Genomic DNA, 18,789 nt, shown 5'->3' with positions numbered 1-18,789 from the left:
GAAGGGAAACACAACACACAATATAGGGAAAGACAGTACACAATACAGGGGAAGTCAACACAACTTGACCAAGGCAAAGCCATAGAAGCTTCCTATACACATCCAAACACCTTGAGGGACTGAGTTACTGGGGCTGAGGGCTGCGGACCATGGTCTTGGGGGACATCTAGGTCAACCGGCATAACATAGTTCATAAAGAAAATGTTGTACATCTTACTTTGCTGAGTAGCAACTGGGGTGTTAAAAGCTTGCAAGTGGCCATCTAAGATACATATGTTCATCCCATCCTATTTGGAGCAAGGGAGAATGAAGAAAACTAACAACACAAGGGAAAGATTAGTCCAAAGGACTAATGGACCACAACTACCACGGCCTCCACCAGACTGAGTCCAGTACAACTAGATGGTGCCCAGTATCACCACTGACTGCTCTGACAGGGATCACAATAGAGGGTGCTGCATAGAGCAGGAGAAAAATGTAGAACAAAATTCTAACTCACAAAAAAAGACCAGACTTACTGGTCTGACAGAGACTGGAGGAACCCCTGAGACTATGGCCCCCGGACACCCTGCTAATTAAAAAATGAAGCTACTCCCGTAGTCCACCTTTCAGCCAAAGATCAGACAGGTCTACAAAACAAACAATAACACACGTGAGGAACATGCTTCTTAGTTTAATCAAGTGTATGAGACCAAATGAGCAACACCTGGCCAAAAGCAAAGACGACAAGGCAGGACGGGACAGGAAACCTGGATGAATGGACACAGGGAACCCAGGGTGTAAAGGGAAAGGGGGAGACTGCTGACACATTGTGGGGACTGCAACCAATGCTACAAAACAATTTGTGTATAAATTTTCAAATGATAAATTAATTTGCACTGTAAACTTTTACCTAAAACACAATAAAATTTTTAAAAATATATTCAAGCAAATTTGCAATATAATAATTATGTTTCTTTATTAATGCACTTAGTAATACAATCTAGCAATGGGTCTAATAACTACCATAATTTCAAAGCAGTCCCAAAAACAGTGTCCTGAGATGTCCGCAACTACTGTAACATGATATGAAGCCATCTGTGATTGCTATTGACGCCAAAGTTGCAGGTATAGCTAATACCACTGGTGATTGTCTACCTACGTTCATATGCTACGTTTCAGCTGGAGGTTAGTGAAAATAACGATGTGATTTTTTTCCCTCACCCAAGTTAATGAACCTCTTAAATCCTATTTGTGGGCCCAGGTTAATGAACCTCTTAAATCCTATTTGTGGGGCCCAGGTTAAGAACCCCTGCCTAATAAAAGAACCACAATAAACCACCTTAAAAAAAAAATCACGGAGATGAAGAAAGGGTGGTCGTCAGAGGGGAGATACAGAGTTGCTTCACTGGCCTGCAGGCTAGGACCAAGCCGTGGTCCTAGAGCTATGCATGAAGCTCTCCTACACCCAGACCCGACTTCCTTCCAAACCTATCCCACTAGAACCTCTGGAAACCTGGTCCAACCATCAACAAATCATTCTAGACCTGCCACCTTTTCAAAGAATGTTCCTTCCACCCCCTTGCCCTAATGAGACCTAGCTCTCCCCCGAGGACAGTTCTTCTCCTGCTGACTAAGTAGAGGCTGTTCTTTTTCATTCCTCTATTCTTACAGCACCACCACACATCTGTCAGTTTGTTGTACTGGGGTGGCTTGCATGCTGCTGTCATGCTGGAAGCTATGCCTCTGGTATTTCAAATACGAGCAGGGTCAGCAATGTTGGACAGGTTTCGGCAGAGCTTCCAGACTAGGATGGACTAGAAAGAAAGGCCTGGCAACCTACTTCCAAAAATTAGCCAAGAAAAACCCTGTGGATCACAAGAAAATATTGTATGATATAGTGCTGGAAAATGAGCCCCCTAGGTTGAAAGGAACTCAAAATACACAGTGGCCACAACAACGACATGAGCATATCAACAATTGTGAAGATGGTGCAGAATCAGGCAACTTTTTGTTCTGTTGTACATGAGATTGTCATGAGTAGGAGCTGACTCAATGGCAACTAACAACAATTTCTACAGCAAGCTTTTTTTTGGAAGGGTAAGGGGAATTGAAGATTCTTCTAGACCTCCATTATTGCTTCTAAATGTTCACTCTTTCCCCTTCTCCTTCTTTCAAGACTCAGCTCCTTTTCCTTGTCACTGTCACCCATTGTCCTCCAGGTCACTATCAGACTCATACCAGATTGGCATCACTTGCTTATGGTCTTCCTTTTCACACCCTTCTCTGCCAGCATTCTTGGTGATTTCAACACCCAAGTGGATGACCTTCACAGCACACTAATCTCCTGGCTTCTTGAACCTTCTTACCTTGGTCTGCACCTCTACTCCACCTCACCCACATCCTGGCTCTTGTCATCACCCTAAACTGCCCCACCTCAGGATCATGTCACCACCACCTCCCTGAATTTAAGCTTACACATCATTATTCCTACTATGCATGTGCCCACAGCCCTCCTCGTGACCTCTGATCCCTTGATCCCTCTTACCTCCCCCATGGATTTCCTCCTTGTTCCTCAGCTCTCTCCTAGCCTCGCTTCCTTCTTTACCAGCTTGAACCCCATCACCAATCACTTGAACTCTCACACTAGTGCCCTTAACTCCCTTGTGATGAGCAGAAACTCTTCACCCCTCTCTCCCCACACTCCACCTTCCCCCTCACTAGTTCCTCTCCAAAGGATGAAGACCTCTAAAGGAAGGGACTGCTCAGAGGCCGAGAAACTGCTCAGACCACATTTCAGTAGTGGGCAGGGTCATGGTACATTAGCAAGCAAACAACATACTAATAATAGCAAAGGACTTGTCTGGCCGAACTAACTAAACTATGTGTCAGGCACTATTATAAGAGCTTTACATATATTAACTCATTTAATGCTCATTATAATCCTATCAGGAAGTACTAATTCCAACTCATGGCAACCTCATGTATGTCAGAGTAGAATTGTACTCCACAGGGTTTTCAGTGGCTACTTTTTTTGGAAGTAGATTGCCAGGTCTTTCTTCCAAGGTGCCTCTGGGTAGACTGCAACCTCCAATCTTCTGGTTAGCAGCCGAGTGAGTTAACCATTTGCACCACTTTTCTTATTTTACAGATGAGGACATGGAAGCACAGAGAAGTTAAAGAACTTGGCCAAAATCACATAGCTAGAAAGTGACGAAATCAGGATTTGAAACCAGGCAGTCTAGCTTCACACTGGGCAGCACGAACTCTTCATCGTGCACATCGGAGTAGAACCTCTCTCTCTGGGAAACCAGGCCTGCTTACCTCCCTCTCTGCTCTAGCTTCTCACTGCCTCTGAGTCAGTGGGAGACAAGATTAGGCCTGCTCTGCAGATCCCGCCATCTTACATTCTCAGGTTACAGGATAGGAAGCTCACTTAGGTGTTGAGACCAAGGCTGCAAGCTCTAGTCCAGCTTGGCAGAGAAGCCCTGCTTTGGAGGTACTGGGTGCCTGCTCAGCCAATAATAAAGTGGCACTCTGTTTCCCATTCTGCTATTGCTCCTTGCGTTACCTGTCCTTGGTCAGAAACCTAAGGGGAAGAAAGTGTGTGGCCAAATTACCAAAACTGTGTCCTGAACCTGAAACATCCCTCACTTTCTATATCTTCTGTATCACTAACCGTTTACAAAGTTCCAACCTCCACTATATTCCATCAAACTGACTAGTGGAATCTCAACCTGGGTATGCCAGACAAACCAAACCGAACCCATTGCCGTGGAGTTTATTTCGACTCATAGTGACCCTATAGGGAAGAGTAGAACTGCCCCCATAGGGTTTCCAAGGAGCGGCTGATGGACTCGAACTGCTTATCTTTTGGTTAGCAGCCATAGTTCTTAACCACTGTACCACCAGGGCTCTGACATGCCAGAAAGCACCTCAAATTCAAGTAAAATCATCTTCTTCTCTAAATCCCTTCTCTGCACTCTCTCTGTTAGTGGCATCCTATTCCACCCAGTCACCCAGGCCAGAACCCTGTGGCCTCATAGACTTTTCCCTCTTCCTCACTCCCACAGCCAAGAGAACTTTCCATCTTACCAACAGCATCTCTTTATCTCCTGAAAAGATGAAAAGACATGACTACTGCCACCTAGTGGTGAAACAGATAAACAGCTACGGCAGTTGGTATACTCAAGGCATGTGAAAAGTCTAAGAAGAACATTAAGGAAAATGTGCCTTAGATTGCCTAGTGAAGTCACAGATGGCTCCAGAGAGGAGGTAACACCCTTGAGCTAGCTCATAAAAGAGGACATGGAGGCCATCAGGTTCCAGGTATAGGCTAGTGTGTGCGTGGGCATAGAAGGGGGCATGCTGGACAAATCTGTCGGCAGATTTGTTAATTTAGAATGTAAAGTAATGGAGGCTGGAGTGTAAGTGGTGGGAAATGAGGCCAAAGAGATAGGAAAGGGTCAAACTGTAAATGGTTTTGAATGCCATGTAAAGGATTTGGTTTTCATCCTATCCCACAGAATTTTTAAGCAGTAGAGCAAAACCTGATCAGATTTGCTCTTTCTTTAAGAAGGATCATTCTGGAGACTGTGCGGAGAACAGACTGGGTGGGAAGGGGCGATCAGGGGGCAGGGAGATGAAAAAGAAAATAGTCCCGGTAATAGAAGCTGAGAGGCTGGGCAAGGACCAAAAATCAAAACCAAACCCATTGCCGTCAAGTCAATTCCGACTCATAGTGACCCTACAGGACAGTGAACTGCCCTATAGGGTTTCCAAGAATTGGCTGGTGGATTCGAACTGCTGACCTTTTGGTTAGCAGCCATAGCTCTTAACCACTACGCCACCAGGGCTCGATGGGCTAGTACGGGGTGGTGAAAATAGAGTGGAAGAGCCAAATTTGTAAGCTATTTGAAAATCTGAATTGTCAGAACTTCCAAGCTGATTAGGTGTAAGGGATGAAGCAGAAGAAGGGGTCCAAGATGTTGCCCAGATCTTTGGCTTTGGCACTTGATGGATGATGAAGCCAATAACCAAGACAGGAAAGAGAGGAAAAGGAAGAGGATCAGGCTGGGAGAAGAGGTATAACAATGAGGAGTTTGATTGGAGACATGTTCATTTTGAAGTACTTGTGGTGCTTCTTGAACCTGCTGTTAGATCTATCAACGGGGAACACCAAGGTCTATGGGGAGGGCAGAACAAAGGAGCCCAAGGAGAACCAGGAGAGAAGGGTGTCATGGAGCCCAAAGGAGAAATGGATGTGTAAAAGGAGGGAATGTCAGCAATGTTAAATCCATTGAGAAACATTTCTTGAGCACTCACTATGTGCCAGGTTCTGTGGCCTTAGAATTGAACAAGGCACAATCCCTGACCTCAGAGAGCTCACAATAGAGTTAGAAGACAGGCATGTAATTAAGGAGAGGCAGTATAACAGTGGCCCTGGTGGCACAAATGGTTAAGTGCTTGGCTGCTAACTGAAAGGCTGGTGGTTTGAACCCACCCAGTGGCTCTGTGGAAGAAAGGCCTGGAGGTCTGCTTCCATAAAGATTACAGGCAAGAAAATCTCATGAGGCAGTTCTACTCTGTCATATGGGGTCACTATGAGTCGAAATTGACTCAACAGCACCTAACGACAACAATAATAATAAAAATAATACTACTAATAGAAAAAACAATATATAGTACTTACTACATGCCAGGCACTGTTCTATATACTTTACATATATTAGCTCATTGAATCCTCACACACCCTATGAGGTAGGTACTGTTATTATCCCCATTTCACAAGCAAGAAAACTGAGACTCAGAGAAGTTAAAGCACTAGCTCAAGCAGCAGAACTAAGCTAGCAAGTGGCAGAACCTGGACTTGAACCCACAGTCTGTCTGGCTCCAGAGACTGCATGGTGCAGCAACACATTGTGGTGGTGATGCCTGCCTGCCTGCTTTTAAATGCCAGTTTAGATGCAAGTGCAGGGGATCCTAACCTTTGCAGTACCATGTGCCCCTTTGGGTAATTTGGGGAAGTATACAGGCCCCTTCTCAGAATAAAGTTTTTAAGTATATAAAATATACAAGATTACAAAATTATCTTGACACAGTTACCAAAAAACTTCAAAAAACAAATCTGTATTTAAATTTTGAGTTAGTGAATGTGAATGATATTTTGAGATATCTGCAACAGCTATAATATGACAGGAAACTATCTGTGATTTATATTAATGACAACATCTAAGTACTGCTAATTTAGCAGTGGTTTGTTATCTACATTCATAATTAAAGGAATTACTAAATTTCACTTAGAGTTAACACAAATGAAGACATGATTCTTTCCCCTTCCAAGCTCATGAGCCCTGGGTTATACACTCCCATGAGGCTAGTGGATATTGTGAGGATTAAATGAGATCAAGATTACGCATGTAAACCACCTACCCAGTGTCTAGTCCACAGAAAGTGCACAATAAATGTTAGCTTGTATTATTAGCAATATGTATAATGTTGTTGTTAGCTGCTGTCCAGCTGGCTCCCAACTCATGGCGACCCCATGCCCCAATGAAACGAAAAGGCTGTCTGATGCCCATGATTGGCTGCAGATCGAACCACTGTGATGCATAGGGTTTTTACTGGCTGATTGTCAGAAGCAGACTGTCAGGCCTTTCTTCCCAGCCCATTTAGTCTGGAAGCTCTGCTGAAACCTGTTCAGCATCATAGCAACCTGTAAGCCTCCAATGACAGATGGGTGCTAGCTGCACATGAGGTGTGTTGGCTAGGAATCAAATCTGGGTCTCCTGCATGGAAGGCAAGAATCCTACCATTGAACCACCACTGGCCTCGATACGCATAATAAACCAAAAAAACAAACAAACAACAAAAAAAAAAAAACGTTGCCATTGCATCGATTCCAACTCATGGACACCCCATGTATTTCAGAGTAGAACTGTGCTCCATAGGGCTGTGATCTTTCGGAAGTCGATCAGCAGACCTTTCTTCCAAGACACCTTTGGATGGATCTGAACCACCAACCTTTCAGTTAGTAGTCCAGCGCTTAACCATTTGCAATACCCAGAGTCTCCAACATGTATAACAGGATATGTGAATGTACAATGTATGACTATGCCCCTGAAGTAAAGGGTCATTCATTCATTCATTCAGCCCCTGAGTACTAAGGATAAAAGAAATGTTCCTGTCCTCAGGGAGACAGACAAACAGATACCTGCACTGCAGTGACCTGGACAGAGTGGCAGTGGAACAGTTATAGATGGCTTCCTGGAGAAAGTGACTACTGAGGTGAGTTTTAAAAAATGAACGTTTTCTAAGTCTACAAGTTGGAGAAGGGCATTCCCAGGAGAAGTCACAGCATTTTTCCACAGCCTCCACCAGACTGAGTCCAGCACAACTAGATGGTACCCAGCTACCACCACTGACTGCTCTGACAGGGATCACAACAGAGGGTCCCAGACAGAGCTGGACAAAAATGTAGAAAAGATTTCTAACTCACAAAAAAAGACCAGACTTACTGGCCTGACAGACTGGAGAAACCCCGAGAATATGACCCCGGACACCCTTTTAGCTCAGTAATGAAGTCACTCCTGAGATTCACCCTTCAGCCAAAGATTAGACAGGCTCATAAAAAAAAAACGAGACTAAAGGGGCACACCAGCCCAGGGACAAGGACTAGAAGGCAGGAGGGGACAGGAAAGCTGATAATGGGGAATGCAAGGTCGAGAAGGGAAGAGTGTTGACATCTTGTGGGGTTGGCAACCAATGTTACAAAACAATATGTGCATTGTTTAATGAGAAATTAATTCACTCTGTAAACCTTCATCTAAAGCACACACACACACACACACACACAAAAGAATGTCACAGAACAGACAAAAATAAATTCAGATGACAGGACACTATTATGAAAAAAAAAGTCATAGCATTTTTAAAGGCACAGAGGCATGGAAATTGCATGGTATACTCAGGGAACCCTAAGGATTTTAGTAACACCGGAGTGGAAAGTACAAGGAAGGGAGTGGTAAGAGATGAGGTTAAAGGGGGCAAGAGCCAGGTTATGCAGTCTTTTGCGCAGTGAGCACAGAGAACAATGGGGAGCCACTGAAGGTTTCCAAATAAGGAAGTGCTATGATCCTACTTAAGGAGCCCTGGTGGTGCTCAGCTGCTGAAAGGTTGGCGGTTCAAACCCACCAGCTGCTCCACAGGAGAAAGATGTGGCAGTCTGCTTCCCTAAACATTACAGCCTAGGAAACCCTATGGGGTAGTTCTACTCTGTCCTGTAGAGTCCCTATGAGTCAGAATTGACCGGACAACAATGGGTTTATGATCCTATTTAAGGAGCCCTGGAAGCACAAAGGTTAAGCACTTGACTGCTAACCAAAAGGTTGGTGGTTCTAACCCACCCAGTGGCTCTGCAGGAGAAAGACTTGGAGATCTGCTTCCGTAAAGATTACAGCCTAGGAAACCCTACTCTGTCACATGTGGGCAGTTCTACTCTGTCACATGTGGTCAATAAGTCAAAAATCTACTCAACAGTACTTTTAACAATAACAACAACAAATGATCCTATTTGGAGTTCAGAAATAGCTTTGGAAGCTGAAGGGATGGGCTGTGTGTAGGGGGTAGGAAGGCTTGGGGCAGGGACACAGAGAGCCAATTATCATAGTTGAGGTAAGGCTTGGACCAAGGTAGTGGCTCTAGAGATGGTAGGGAGAGGATGCATATAGGCTTTGATTCAACAATTACACTTAGAGGAATGTATCCTATAGATATACTTGCACACATGCAAAATGGCATATGTACAAGGTTATTCAGTGCAGTGTTATTTATATTCTTGAAAGATTTGAAACAAAGTAAATTTCCATCAATAGGGGACTAAATAAATTATGGCATAGTGTTGCAGCATTGTGTTATAACTAAGAACAAGAACCTGGAGCCATACTAAAACCAAAAAAACCAAACCTGTTGCTGTCTAGTCAATTCTGACTCATAGCGACCCTATAAGGACAGAGTAGAACTGCCCCATAGGGTTTCCAAGGAGTAGCTGGTGGATTCAAACTGCCGACCCTTTGGTTAACAGCCATAGCACTTAACCACTACTTAGGTTCAAATCCTGGGCCTGCCACTTTCTATCTGAGCATCAGTTTCCTCATCTGTAAAATGGATATAATAGTAGTACCTAACAGGGTTGCTGTAAGATTAAATTAGCTCATACTTGTGAAAAGCTTAAAACAGTGTCCGGCACACACTAGCATCATATAAAGCCTTGCCATTTTTATTATTGTACTTTATCATCCATATAAGGAATACTACGGTGCTATGGAAAACAATAAGGAAGCTTTCTATGGGCTTAATGGAAAGCTTCCTAAGAAATACTGATAAACAAAATAATAACAACAACAGAATAGTTTTATAGCATGCTTATTTTTGGATGTTTGCTTTAAGAAGGGGAAAATAAGAAAATAGTTTTATTTACTTATTCAATTAAATTTGCAAAAGGGGGAACCTGTGTAAGGCGGAAACCTGTCAGAGAAGAAAAACTCAAATATTTTCCACTAAACGAGTGATAGAAAAAAAAAAGTGGTATGACGGCACCTTGTCAAAGGTGGAAAACTTGCGAGACCCGGAAAAACAAGGCAGTCCCGTTGTTCCAGCTCTCACAGGTTTCACTTTATACAGTATATACAAAAAGAAACTCTGGAATGATAGTCAAGAAACAAAAATGGTGGTTGCTGTATAGTTGTAGAGGGGACTGGGTATTTTAAATCTTGAACTATCTAAATAAATTATATAATAGGTAAAACAGTCTGATGTCATGCCTCTTCTTAAAACCTTCACTAGCTTCCACACCCAAAAAAACCAAACCCATTGCCACTGAGTGGATTCTGACTCATAGCAACCCTATCGGACAGAGCAGAACTTGCCCCCCACTCCCATGTAGGCTCCACAGAGGCAGGAGGTTTGGATGTTTTGTTCACTGCTTTACCACTACCTGTTGTCATCAAGTCCATTCCGACTCATAGCGACCCTATAGGACACAATAGAACTGCCCCATAGGGTTTCCAAAGCTGTAAATCTTTGTGGAGGCAGACTGTCACATCTTTCTCCCAAAGAGTGGCTGGAGGATTCAAACCGCCAACCTTTCGGTTAGCAGCTAAGCACTTAACCACTGCACCACCAGGGCTCCTAGCTTCCCATAGCTCTTAGAATAAAGGATGCATTCAAATTGTGGTATTGGCAAAGGATACTGAATACACTGTGGACTGCTAGAAGAACAAATCAGAAATACAACCAGAATGCTCCTTAGAAGTGAGGATGGTGAGACTTGGCTCACTTACGTTAGACATGACATCAGGAAAAACCACACGCTAGAAAAGGGCTTCATGTTTGGTAAAGTAAAAAGTCAGTGAAAAGGAGGGAAATCCTCAGTGAGATGGATTGACATTATAGCTGCAACAATGGACACAAACATACCAATGATCATAAAGATGGTGCAGGACCTGGCAACGTTTCGTTGAGTCATGAGTTTTGCCAGGAGTCAGAGCTGACTGGACGACAATTAACAGCGAACAGGCCGATCGAGCCCTCCACATCTGATCCCTGCCTGCCCCTTGGGCCTGATTTTATTCCACTCACCCCTTGTTTTCGCCAGCACTGTTGCTTTGTCTGTCTGGAAGGCTTCACCTCCTCTAATCTTAAGCTTGCCTAATAAACTCCTACTCATCCTTCAGATCTCAGCTTAAACGTCACTTCCTCAGGGGACTCTCCCCAAAACTCCCAGACTAGTCATCTTGTTGTGTTATAATCTCTATTAAAACCATGTTCCTTTCCTTTAGAGTACTCATCTCAGTTGTAACTACACATTCAGCTGTGTTATTATTTGATTAACGGACTGGAAGTTCTATGAGAAGAGGGATGGTGTCTGATTATTTGCTCATCTAGGCATCCCCAGTGGCTAGTGCAGAGCCTGGCAGAAGAAGGCACTTGCTAATATGTGTTAGATGAATGGATGAATTGGATGTAGGGGGTAGGGTTGATTCCCAGAGTCTAGCTGGGGTAACCGGGTGGTGCCATTTGTCAGGAATCAAAGGAAGAGAAACAGGGCTCATAGGGAAGAAAATGGGTTCAGCATGGAGAGGTTGAGTTTGTGGTGTCCTTGGGACATTCAGGTGGAGATGGTGAGTAAACTATATGACAATGGGTATCATTAAAAAAGTCTAGGCTGCAGATAGGGATTTGGTAGGCATCACTATATGGACTGGTAGTTGACACCGTGAAGGTACATGAGACCACGCTGGGAGTATTAGAGTGAGAGGTGAGCCTAAAACAGAACTCTGGGAAAATCAACATCTCACAGGGCAGAGGAAAAAAAATTCATAAACGGAACTTGGGAAGGTATGGCCAGAGAGGTAGGCATGGCATGAGAGAGGGAGATTTTGGAAGCTCACAGAGCAGAGCATTCCATAAAGGAATGATTAACAGTATCAAACACAGCAGAAAGTTCTGGTAGGATAAGGACTGAGAGACGGTCATTAGATTTGGTCATATGGACTTTGCTGGCAATCTTTAGAAGTGCTGTTTCTGTGAAGAAGTGGGCAGGGGGTAGATGTCAGATTGTAATGCTCTGAGGAATAAAGGGTGAATGAGAAGATGGACTCATCAAATATAGACAAGTGTCTCCCAAAGTTATGTACTATTCATGAGGTGATTTCAGATGGTAAACAGATGAACATTTCATTTTTAACAGTTATGTATTTAAGAGGTATTAAAATATACAACCAGTACATCAAACCCATGATTTTATGGATATTACAAAGTTTATCTTAAAAACAAACATATTGTAGTTTAAAAAAAGTCAGTAGAATTAAGGAAATATATTGGAGCCCTGGTGGCGCAGTGGTTAAGAGCTAGGGCTGCTAACCAAAAGGTCAGCAGTTCGAATCCACCAGTCTCTCCTTGGAAACCCTATGGGCAGCTCTACTCTGTGCCGTAGGGTCACTATGAGTCGGAATCTACTCGATGGCAATTGGTAACGGGTTACTGCATAGATAATAATACAGATGGTTTACATGGATATGGCAAAAATTGTCATGGCTGAAAAACTGAAGTCTAGGAAATACTTGTTTAGACTATTCTTTAAATATGCTTAGATGTGAAGGGGAGAGGAAAGATAGGATTTGTGTGGGGTTGAGAGAAAGTTTTTTTACTTGGACATCTTTATTAGCTGAAAAGCAGCAGCCAGTAGTGAAGAAGGGGTTGAAAATCCAAGTGAACAAGTGGCTAATTGATGGAATAAAGTTCCAGAAAAGGTAGAAGGGATGGGAGGTAACCACATAGGGTTGTGATTGGTTATGGATAGGAGGGACACCACTTCCTCCAGGATGGGAAGGAGGAATGTTAGCAGAGTATGGGTAAAGAAGCTTGTAGAAGCGAAGAGAAATAGTTGAGGGAATCTTGACTGAAAACCTCAATTTTCTCAGTCATTTGGGTGTGGGGAGCAGCTATTGAAGTGGAGAGGACAGAAAGTTTGAGGAGGGCAGTAAAAGTTTAGAATAGGACTTCTGCAGGCAATGTAAGTGGGGGCTGACCAAAGAGAAAATAATTGACCAATGGTATTGAGAACACAATTATAATTGAGTGGTCCCAATTAAAATTTTAGTGGCCCCAATCCTAATGACTTAAGATATTTTCTCCATTTGGACAAGAAAGGGCACACTGAAAAGGGACTGAACACTGATCCTGGCTAAAGAGACAAAGGGGTGAAACACTTTCAGGAGCTGGTCTAAGAGGAAAGTTCTAGTAATTGGTCATGGTGGCGTAAATTGACTGGGAAGAAAGGAAGGTGAAGGGAGTAGAGATTTGGGTCAAAGAAAGGAACGTAGAGGCTTATGCTATCAAAGAGTTTTAAGGGAAGACAATGCCCAGGGGTGGGTGGTTGATGAGAATGGGATGTAAAAGTCACTGCAATTAAGAAGCTCAAAACTTAAGAGGCTGGGGTGGGATGAGGGTTCTCATCAGAAGTCTCTAAAGATGCTGGCTGGAGTTGTAATGGAAATATTACAAGCCATGAGTCAAAGACTTTTAGGAATGTGGGGGAAGCGACCAACAGGTTAGGTGATGGTTGTGATGAAAAAGGGGGCAGAGAGAATGGTAAAAGGGAGAGCATGTTCACATAAGGTAGAGATGAAATAACGGTCTGGAAGAAACAGTGGGGAGCTGGGAGGCATATGGGACAGGGTAGACAGAGCAGCCTCCATTAGAGGGAGCTTCAGGCAAAGAGAAGAAGGACTTTGCGTTCTGTCAAGAGCTGGTAGTGAGGGAGAGTTGTTTATAAGAAATATAGTCCCAGGGGACCAAAGGCAATAAGTTGGAACGAAAGAAAGCAGAGAAAAGCACCAGGCTGGAGGAAGAAAAGAGCAGTATGGCCAAGAGACGCCCTGAGAACTGAGGTGGTGCCTAAGGCCTGCAGGAATGAGGAATGAGATTCCCATCAAGCTCCACCCACCTGGCCCCAAACCACAGACTAAGAGGCACTATGTGCTCAAGCAGGACCTTGCCTTCCAGGAACACAGGATTTCTGGGCAAGGGAAGTATCTATAGGAGAGCTATCTTGCCTTAGGTAAAAACTACTGAGTCATTTGTTTCTAGAAAATTATAAGAGACTTCTAGGGAACAGAAGCCCCAAACCTTCAGTTTCTTGGTTTACAGAGGAATAATCTTCCCACTGCTCATTCCAGATCCACTTCCCCTCTGCAAGGCCTGCGTCCTACGCCCAGGATGCAAGACAAAGCAAACCTTAGGAAATCCAGATTTTTCTCTAAATTGTAACAGTTCTCCTCAAGTGAACAGTAGATGGTAGCAAAGAGCTGGAAAAATAGCCATGGCCTCATGGAGCCCATCAAGTCCTGGGGGGCACTGGGATGCTTGCCCCAGGGCCTGGACTCAAAGATCTGCTCAGGGAAATCATTCCACGTGTCTTGAAGCAGAATCCTCACTGAGCTAGGGTGCCTAGGGGTTATTAGCAATAACAAAGCATCATATCTCTCACCTCATCAGTTAGCGAATGGGGCTACCAGTAGGATCTGCTCGAAGAAGATAAAATTATCTTCCCAGAGATGATGAAGAAGGTGGACTAGGCTTCAGAAATCATATTACGCTTCCGCAATACCCTCTGTAGCACTTACCATGCCGTATTACAACTGCCTGTCTTCTCCAATAGACTCCCTGTGGAAGGACTGTGCCTGACTCACTCATCTTCGATTCCCTAGTACAAATGCTTGACATTGAAGGTGTTCACATCAAATATGTGTTGAATGGGTGGCTGAATGGGGAGGGGGAGGGTTGGAACTCTCAGTCTGATGCAGTTAGGAGACCAGTATCCGTCCTTTAGGACAACGTGGTATATGGGAAAGAGTACCAGTTTTGGAGGGAATCTCAGATGAGTTTCGAATTCTGGCTTTGCTACTTATGGCTGTGAGCAAGGTAACTAACATTTCTGAGCCTTGATTTTCTCCTCCGTAAAAGGAGGATGACCAAGGCTATTTGTAATGAGATAATAGACTAAACATGCCAAGCACAGTATCTTACCTGTTACACAGGTAACACTCAATAAAAAGTAGTCATTGATATTTACTATGATCATTATTATTGTTACTATTATTATATCCTCTTCTCAGGGCCAGGGACCAGAGGAGAGAGGAAAGAATCACTAACAGTAGGAAATAAATTAGAATGAAGACTTACTTGGAATTTATCTTTACTTCCTCAGTTAGTTCTCCCAAACAGACCACAGAGGTATCAGCCATTTCTAGAGGGTATGGCTTCCCAGCTTGTTTGTTTGTTTTTGTTGCGGGGGAGGGGGCTACTTGGTATTTTCCATGTCAGACCAGTGTAGCCCAGCTATCTGACAGATTTTTATGGTCATCTCAGAGCACCAATAGGTTTAAATAATAGCCATTCATATTTGGCCAGAACTCAGGGGTTCTTTCAACACGTACCTCAGAACCTGGGTACAATGAATGGTCAGGGTCTAGAGCCCTGGGATAGCTGCCTGCCTGGTTCAGTTCAGAATGAGTGTATCTCCCAGACTTGAATATTAGGAGGCTTCTTCCTTGTGACATAGGGAACAGAGCTGAGAAATGGTACAAGTCTCCTGGATATTGGACTTCGGACTTTAAAACTCAGTGGAGAAGTACAGTTAAACAAATTAAAAGGAAGTGCTCTTTGACAGTGTGAGACCCCACGTGGCTGCACAGGGTAAAAACAGCTTCAAAGAATATTTAGATGAGACTATGGGAAAGAGTTATAGATTCTTTAGAAACCAGGGCACAAGGAGCAAGTCTCTTGAAGATAAGTAGATTCCTTGGAGAGCAACGGTGCCCATCTCCAACATGTCCCTGGACTGACTGCTCCATGAGGCTATCTCATAGCACAAGTTCTGAAGATTTACCAGAATTCCTGAGTTAGAGGAAGCACGCATAAGCCAATAAGTAGTCGAGCCCAGTAGAACCCCCAAACCATCTTCAGTGGGCTCAAGGGTCCATGTGCCCCGTGCCATTTTTGTGCCATAGAGATGAAACCCATCCTGCCTAGGATGGTCTCCCAGAAAATTCCCAACATCTAAGATGGAGAAACTAGTGGCTAAGACTAGAAGAGGCTGTCTTCCAGTTTGAGGGTCTTTCAGAAAGAGAATATTGAGAGGGACTGGCTCTCAACATGCCTAAAGGGGATAGGCACTCCCATCCCCTTGGGACTACTACACAATAGAGGGAGGGAATAACTTAAGGGTCATTGTGAGGTCACAAATGGATCAGCTTCCTGTCTGTCTCTGTCTACCAGGTTGGTGGTCTCTCCCTCATGACCAAATGAAGGTTTTCAATGGTTTATCTTACATGGAGGTCACTTCTCTTTCACCTGCCTTTTCCCTCAATTCCATAATTCCCCAGTCCCTCCCTGGGCCTTTTGCCCCTTTCAATATCTTTGGTTCTGAGAAGAGCATTATAATGAACAAGAGCACAAGGTCCCTCTCATGAGAGGACTAAGCAGCTTCATTCTCTCCTTCTACTCTATACTGCATACTGAGGCAGGGGATGGCACAAGCACAAAAGAGTGGCAGAGTGTAGAGGGCTCCATGCAAACCCAACACCACTACAGACAAAGAGCTCAAAGCCAAGGCCCTATGACAGGCAATCAGCAGTACCATGCTCACTCACGAAGGATAGTTCTGAAAAGCCTCCAGACTCGTTGCAGGCCTAGTCCATGCCCATTTTCCCACTGCCTGGTGTCTGGAATGAAGCATGTGGAAGAAACCCAGGCAAACAGTAGCTCAAGATCCCTGGTAGGCGCCCAAGAGGTTCTGACTTCCAAAAACAGAAGGGAGAAGGGTAGGGGTGGCCTAGGGGTGGGGTTTGCCGGCCTTACCTCCTTTCCACAGCAGGTAGATGGGCACCACGTAGAGCATAACATGCTGGATGTAGTAAATCTCCAGTTCAAAGGGGAGCTGTAAGGATGGGGAGAGAGAAGTGTTTCAGAGCAGGAAGTACCCATTTCAATAGGTTCTGAAGTTGAACACCCTTGAGATTTAGGACACACGTTTTCAGTGATCCCATGCATTTCACCAGTTCACCTCCCTTCACTATTAAGAAGAAAACGAAATTAATATATTTATGACCTAGGTCAGCATTTTTGAAAGTGTATTTTGCAGAGATGATCCTTGAAAAATGCTCCATTAGAAAGGTTCGGTTAAAATTTTGAGAATTGTTACATAATATAGATACCCTCTCTTGGAGCGTTACCGTGTGTGTTGGTGTATTAAAGACCTGAATAGTCCCTACAGTCAGAAAACTTCTTAACATTGTTTATCCTAATGTTTCTCAAACTTATTTAACCAGTGACTTTCTTCTAATAACACAAGGTATTCTGCAGAATATACTTGGAGAAACACAACCTTATGTCACTTCCTGCTCCTGGTGAGTAGCCGGTGGACTATTTAAAAGCTTATTTTTCATTTGACATGAAGATCATAAGGAGTAGGATTTATTATCCCCATTTTCCAGATTAAAAAAATTTATTGCTAGGTCTGGTAGGGTCTAGATCCAAGAATAAAGAGCTTCCTCATTGAATATTTGGGGTCAGTCCAGGGTTAGTCCTACTTTTGGGTGAAGACCAAGCAGCTGGGCCAATTCTGGCATGGTGTGCCAAAAAGAACTTCCCCACCCTCCCTATATCCAACACGTGTTCTCACACACAGGCATAAACACTCTCACTCACTTACTCCTGTTTCCCATCTCTCTCAAATGGAAGCTTTGGATTACCAAGCCAGCGCACAGTTTCTATCTGGGATGGGCACCTTGGTGTAGAGCTTGGAAGAAGGCAGAAAACGGAAGAGGCTAGGTGGCTAAGTCAGTTCTTGGGGGGGGGGGGGACTTCAGCAGCTGGCAAGAGGCCTGGCCTCCAGGGCCTATGCAGCCCCCAACACACGTACACAACACACATACCAACGAGAAGCCCAGAGAGACAAGGACACCCAAGGGAAAGGGGTCAGCTGCCTCCCTGATCTCCAGAGGGCAAGCATATAACCAAGACTGTGTGCTAATGAGAGGAGGCAGTTAGAGGCTCTCCAGGCAGAGAAGAGGAGTTGGGACAACTGTGGGCCCTGGACAGAGACACTGGCTCTGGCTCCTGGAAATAAAAATCCATGCAGAAGGAAAATTTCCCAGGGACCCAGATGATGCTCAACTATTACTTTACGTTCACAGAGGGAAATGTAAAATCCCAGTCACTCAAAAAAGGAGATGAGGTTCCAAGCATCCCTACTGATCACATTAAAAGGCACATGCTGTAACAAGTGAAAAAGGTCATGGGATTTGACAATGGGCATCATGGCATGAGGTGGCTATGGAGGACCAAGAGGCCCATCCTGGCCCCTCACAGTAATGTGGTCTGTGGGGGCTGTGATCACCCCACCATCTTAAATTTGGGTACTGTGTTATTTTTTTCAGATGTTTTCACATCCATAAGCCACTCAAGCCTCACAAAATCCCCATAAGGTAGGCAGGTAAAGTATCATTATCCTCATTTGACAGAGGAGGAAAGTGAGATGAAAACAGGTTAAATGACTTGACTGAGGTTACCCAAAAAACATGGAAGGAGGAAAAAGTTCCAGGAAGGCTCAGCTCTCTGGCTGTAATCAGAATGTTCGTACCTAAGGAAACTGATCTCTCCCTGAAATGGGCCTGGGAACCCAGGCTCCTCTCCCATGGCAGGGAGCAGAGAACCAGGGCAGAGGGCCTGCAGACACTTGTCCATGTCCTCAAGCAGTACCTCTGCTGACCTCTCAGACTCCAGTTGCTGTTTACCCACCTGGACTCACGGTGCCCACTTGCTCCTCCATCCCTTACAGCCCTCCTACAATGCAAACTTCCCATTGGTATGTCCAGAGAGGCAGTTTAGCACAGCGGTTACGAGCAAGGACTTTGGAGTCTGCCATATCTGGGTTCTAGGTTTGGTTCTGCCACGTAACAGCCCTATGACCTTGGGCAAGTCACTTAACCTCCCCACCCCGTTTTGGTATCAGCAAAAGGAAAATAATTAGGCTGACACCTTAAACAACTGTAAGATTTTTTTTTAAAGTTAATAAAGCAAACACTTACGTAAAACCAAAACCAGTTGCTGTCGGGTCAATTTCAACTCAAGGCAATGTGTCAGAACAGAACTGCGACTCACAGGGTTTTCAATGGCTGGTTTTTCAGAAGGAGACTGCCAGGACTTTCTTCTGAGGCATCTCTGGGTGACCTCAAACTGCCAACC

At 44.2% G+C, this 18,789-nt stretch overlaps 1 protein-coding gene across 10 annotated transcripts in view; it reads right to left on the bottom strand.

The window, feature by feature from the left end:
- TMEM164 (transmembrane protein 164) overlaps positions 1-18,789 on the bottom strand; it is a 232,258-nt gene that overhangs the window by 53,505 nt on the left and 159,964 nt on the right. For all 10 annotated transcript variants that reach the window (XR_002824615.1, XM_023734467.1, XM_023734470.1 and 7 more), the window contains one exon: positions 16,402-16,480. Coding sequence is in view for 9 of the 10 variants with exons in the window: in XM_023734467.1 (XP_023590235.1) it covers positions 16,402-16,480 (79 nt within the window). In the remaining variant the exon portion in view is untranslated. The remainder of the gene's footprint in view (positions 1-16,401; positions 16,481-18,789) is intronic.

The sequence above is a fragment of the Trichechus manatus genome, unplaced genomic scaffold, assembly GCF_000243295.1.
Source record: "Trichechus manatus latirostris isolate Lorelei unplaced genomic scaffold, TriManLat1.0 scaffold00068, whole genome shotgun sequence".
Taxonomy (NCBI): Eukaryota; Metazoa; Chordata; class Mammalia; order Sirenia; family Trichechidae; genus Trichechus; species Trichechus manatus.
This window is presented reverse-complemented; position numbering and strand designations above follow the sequence as displayed.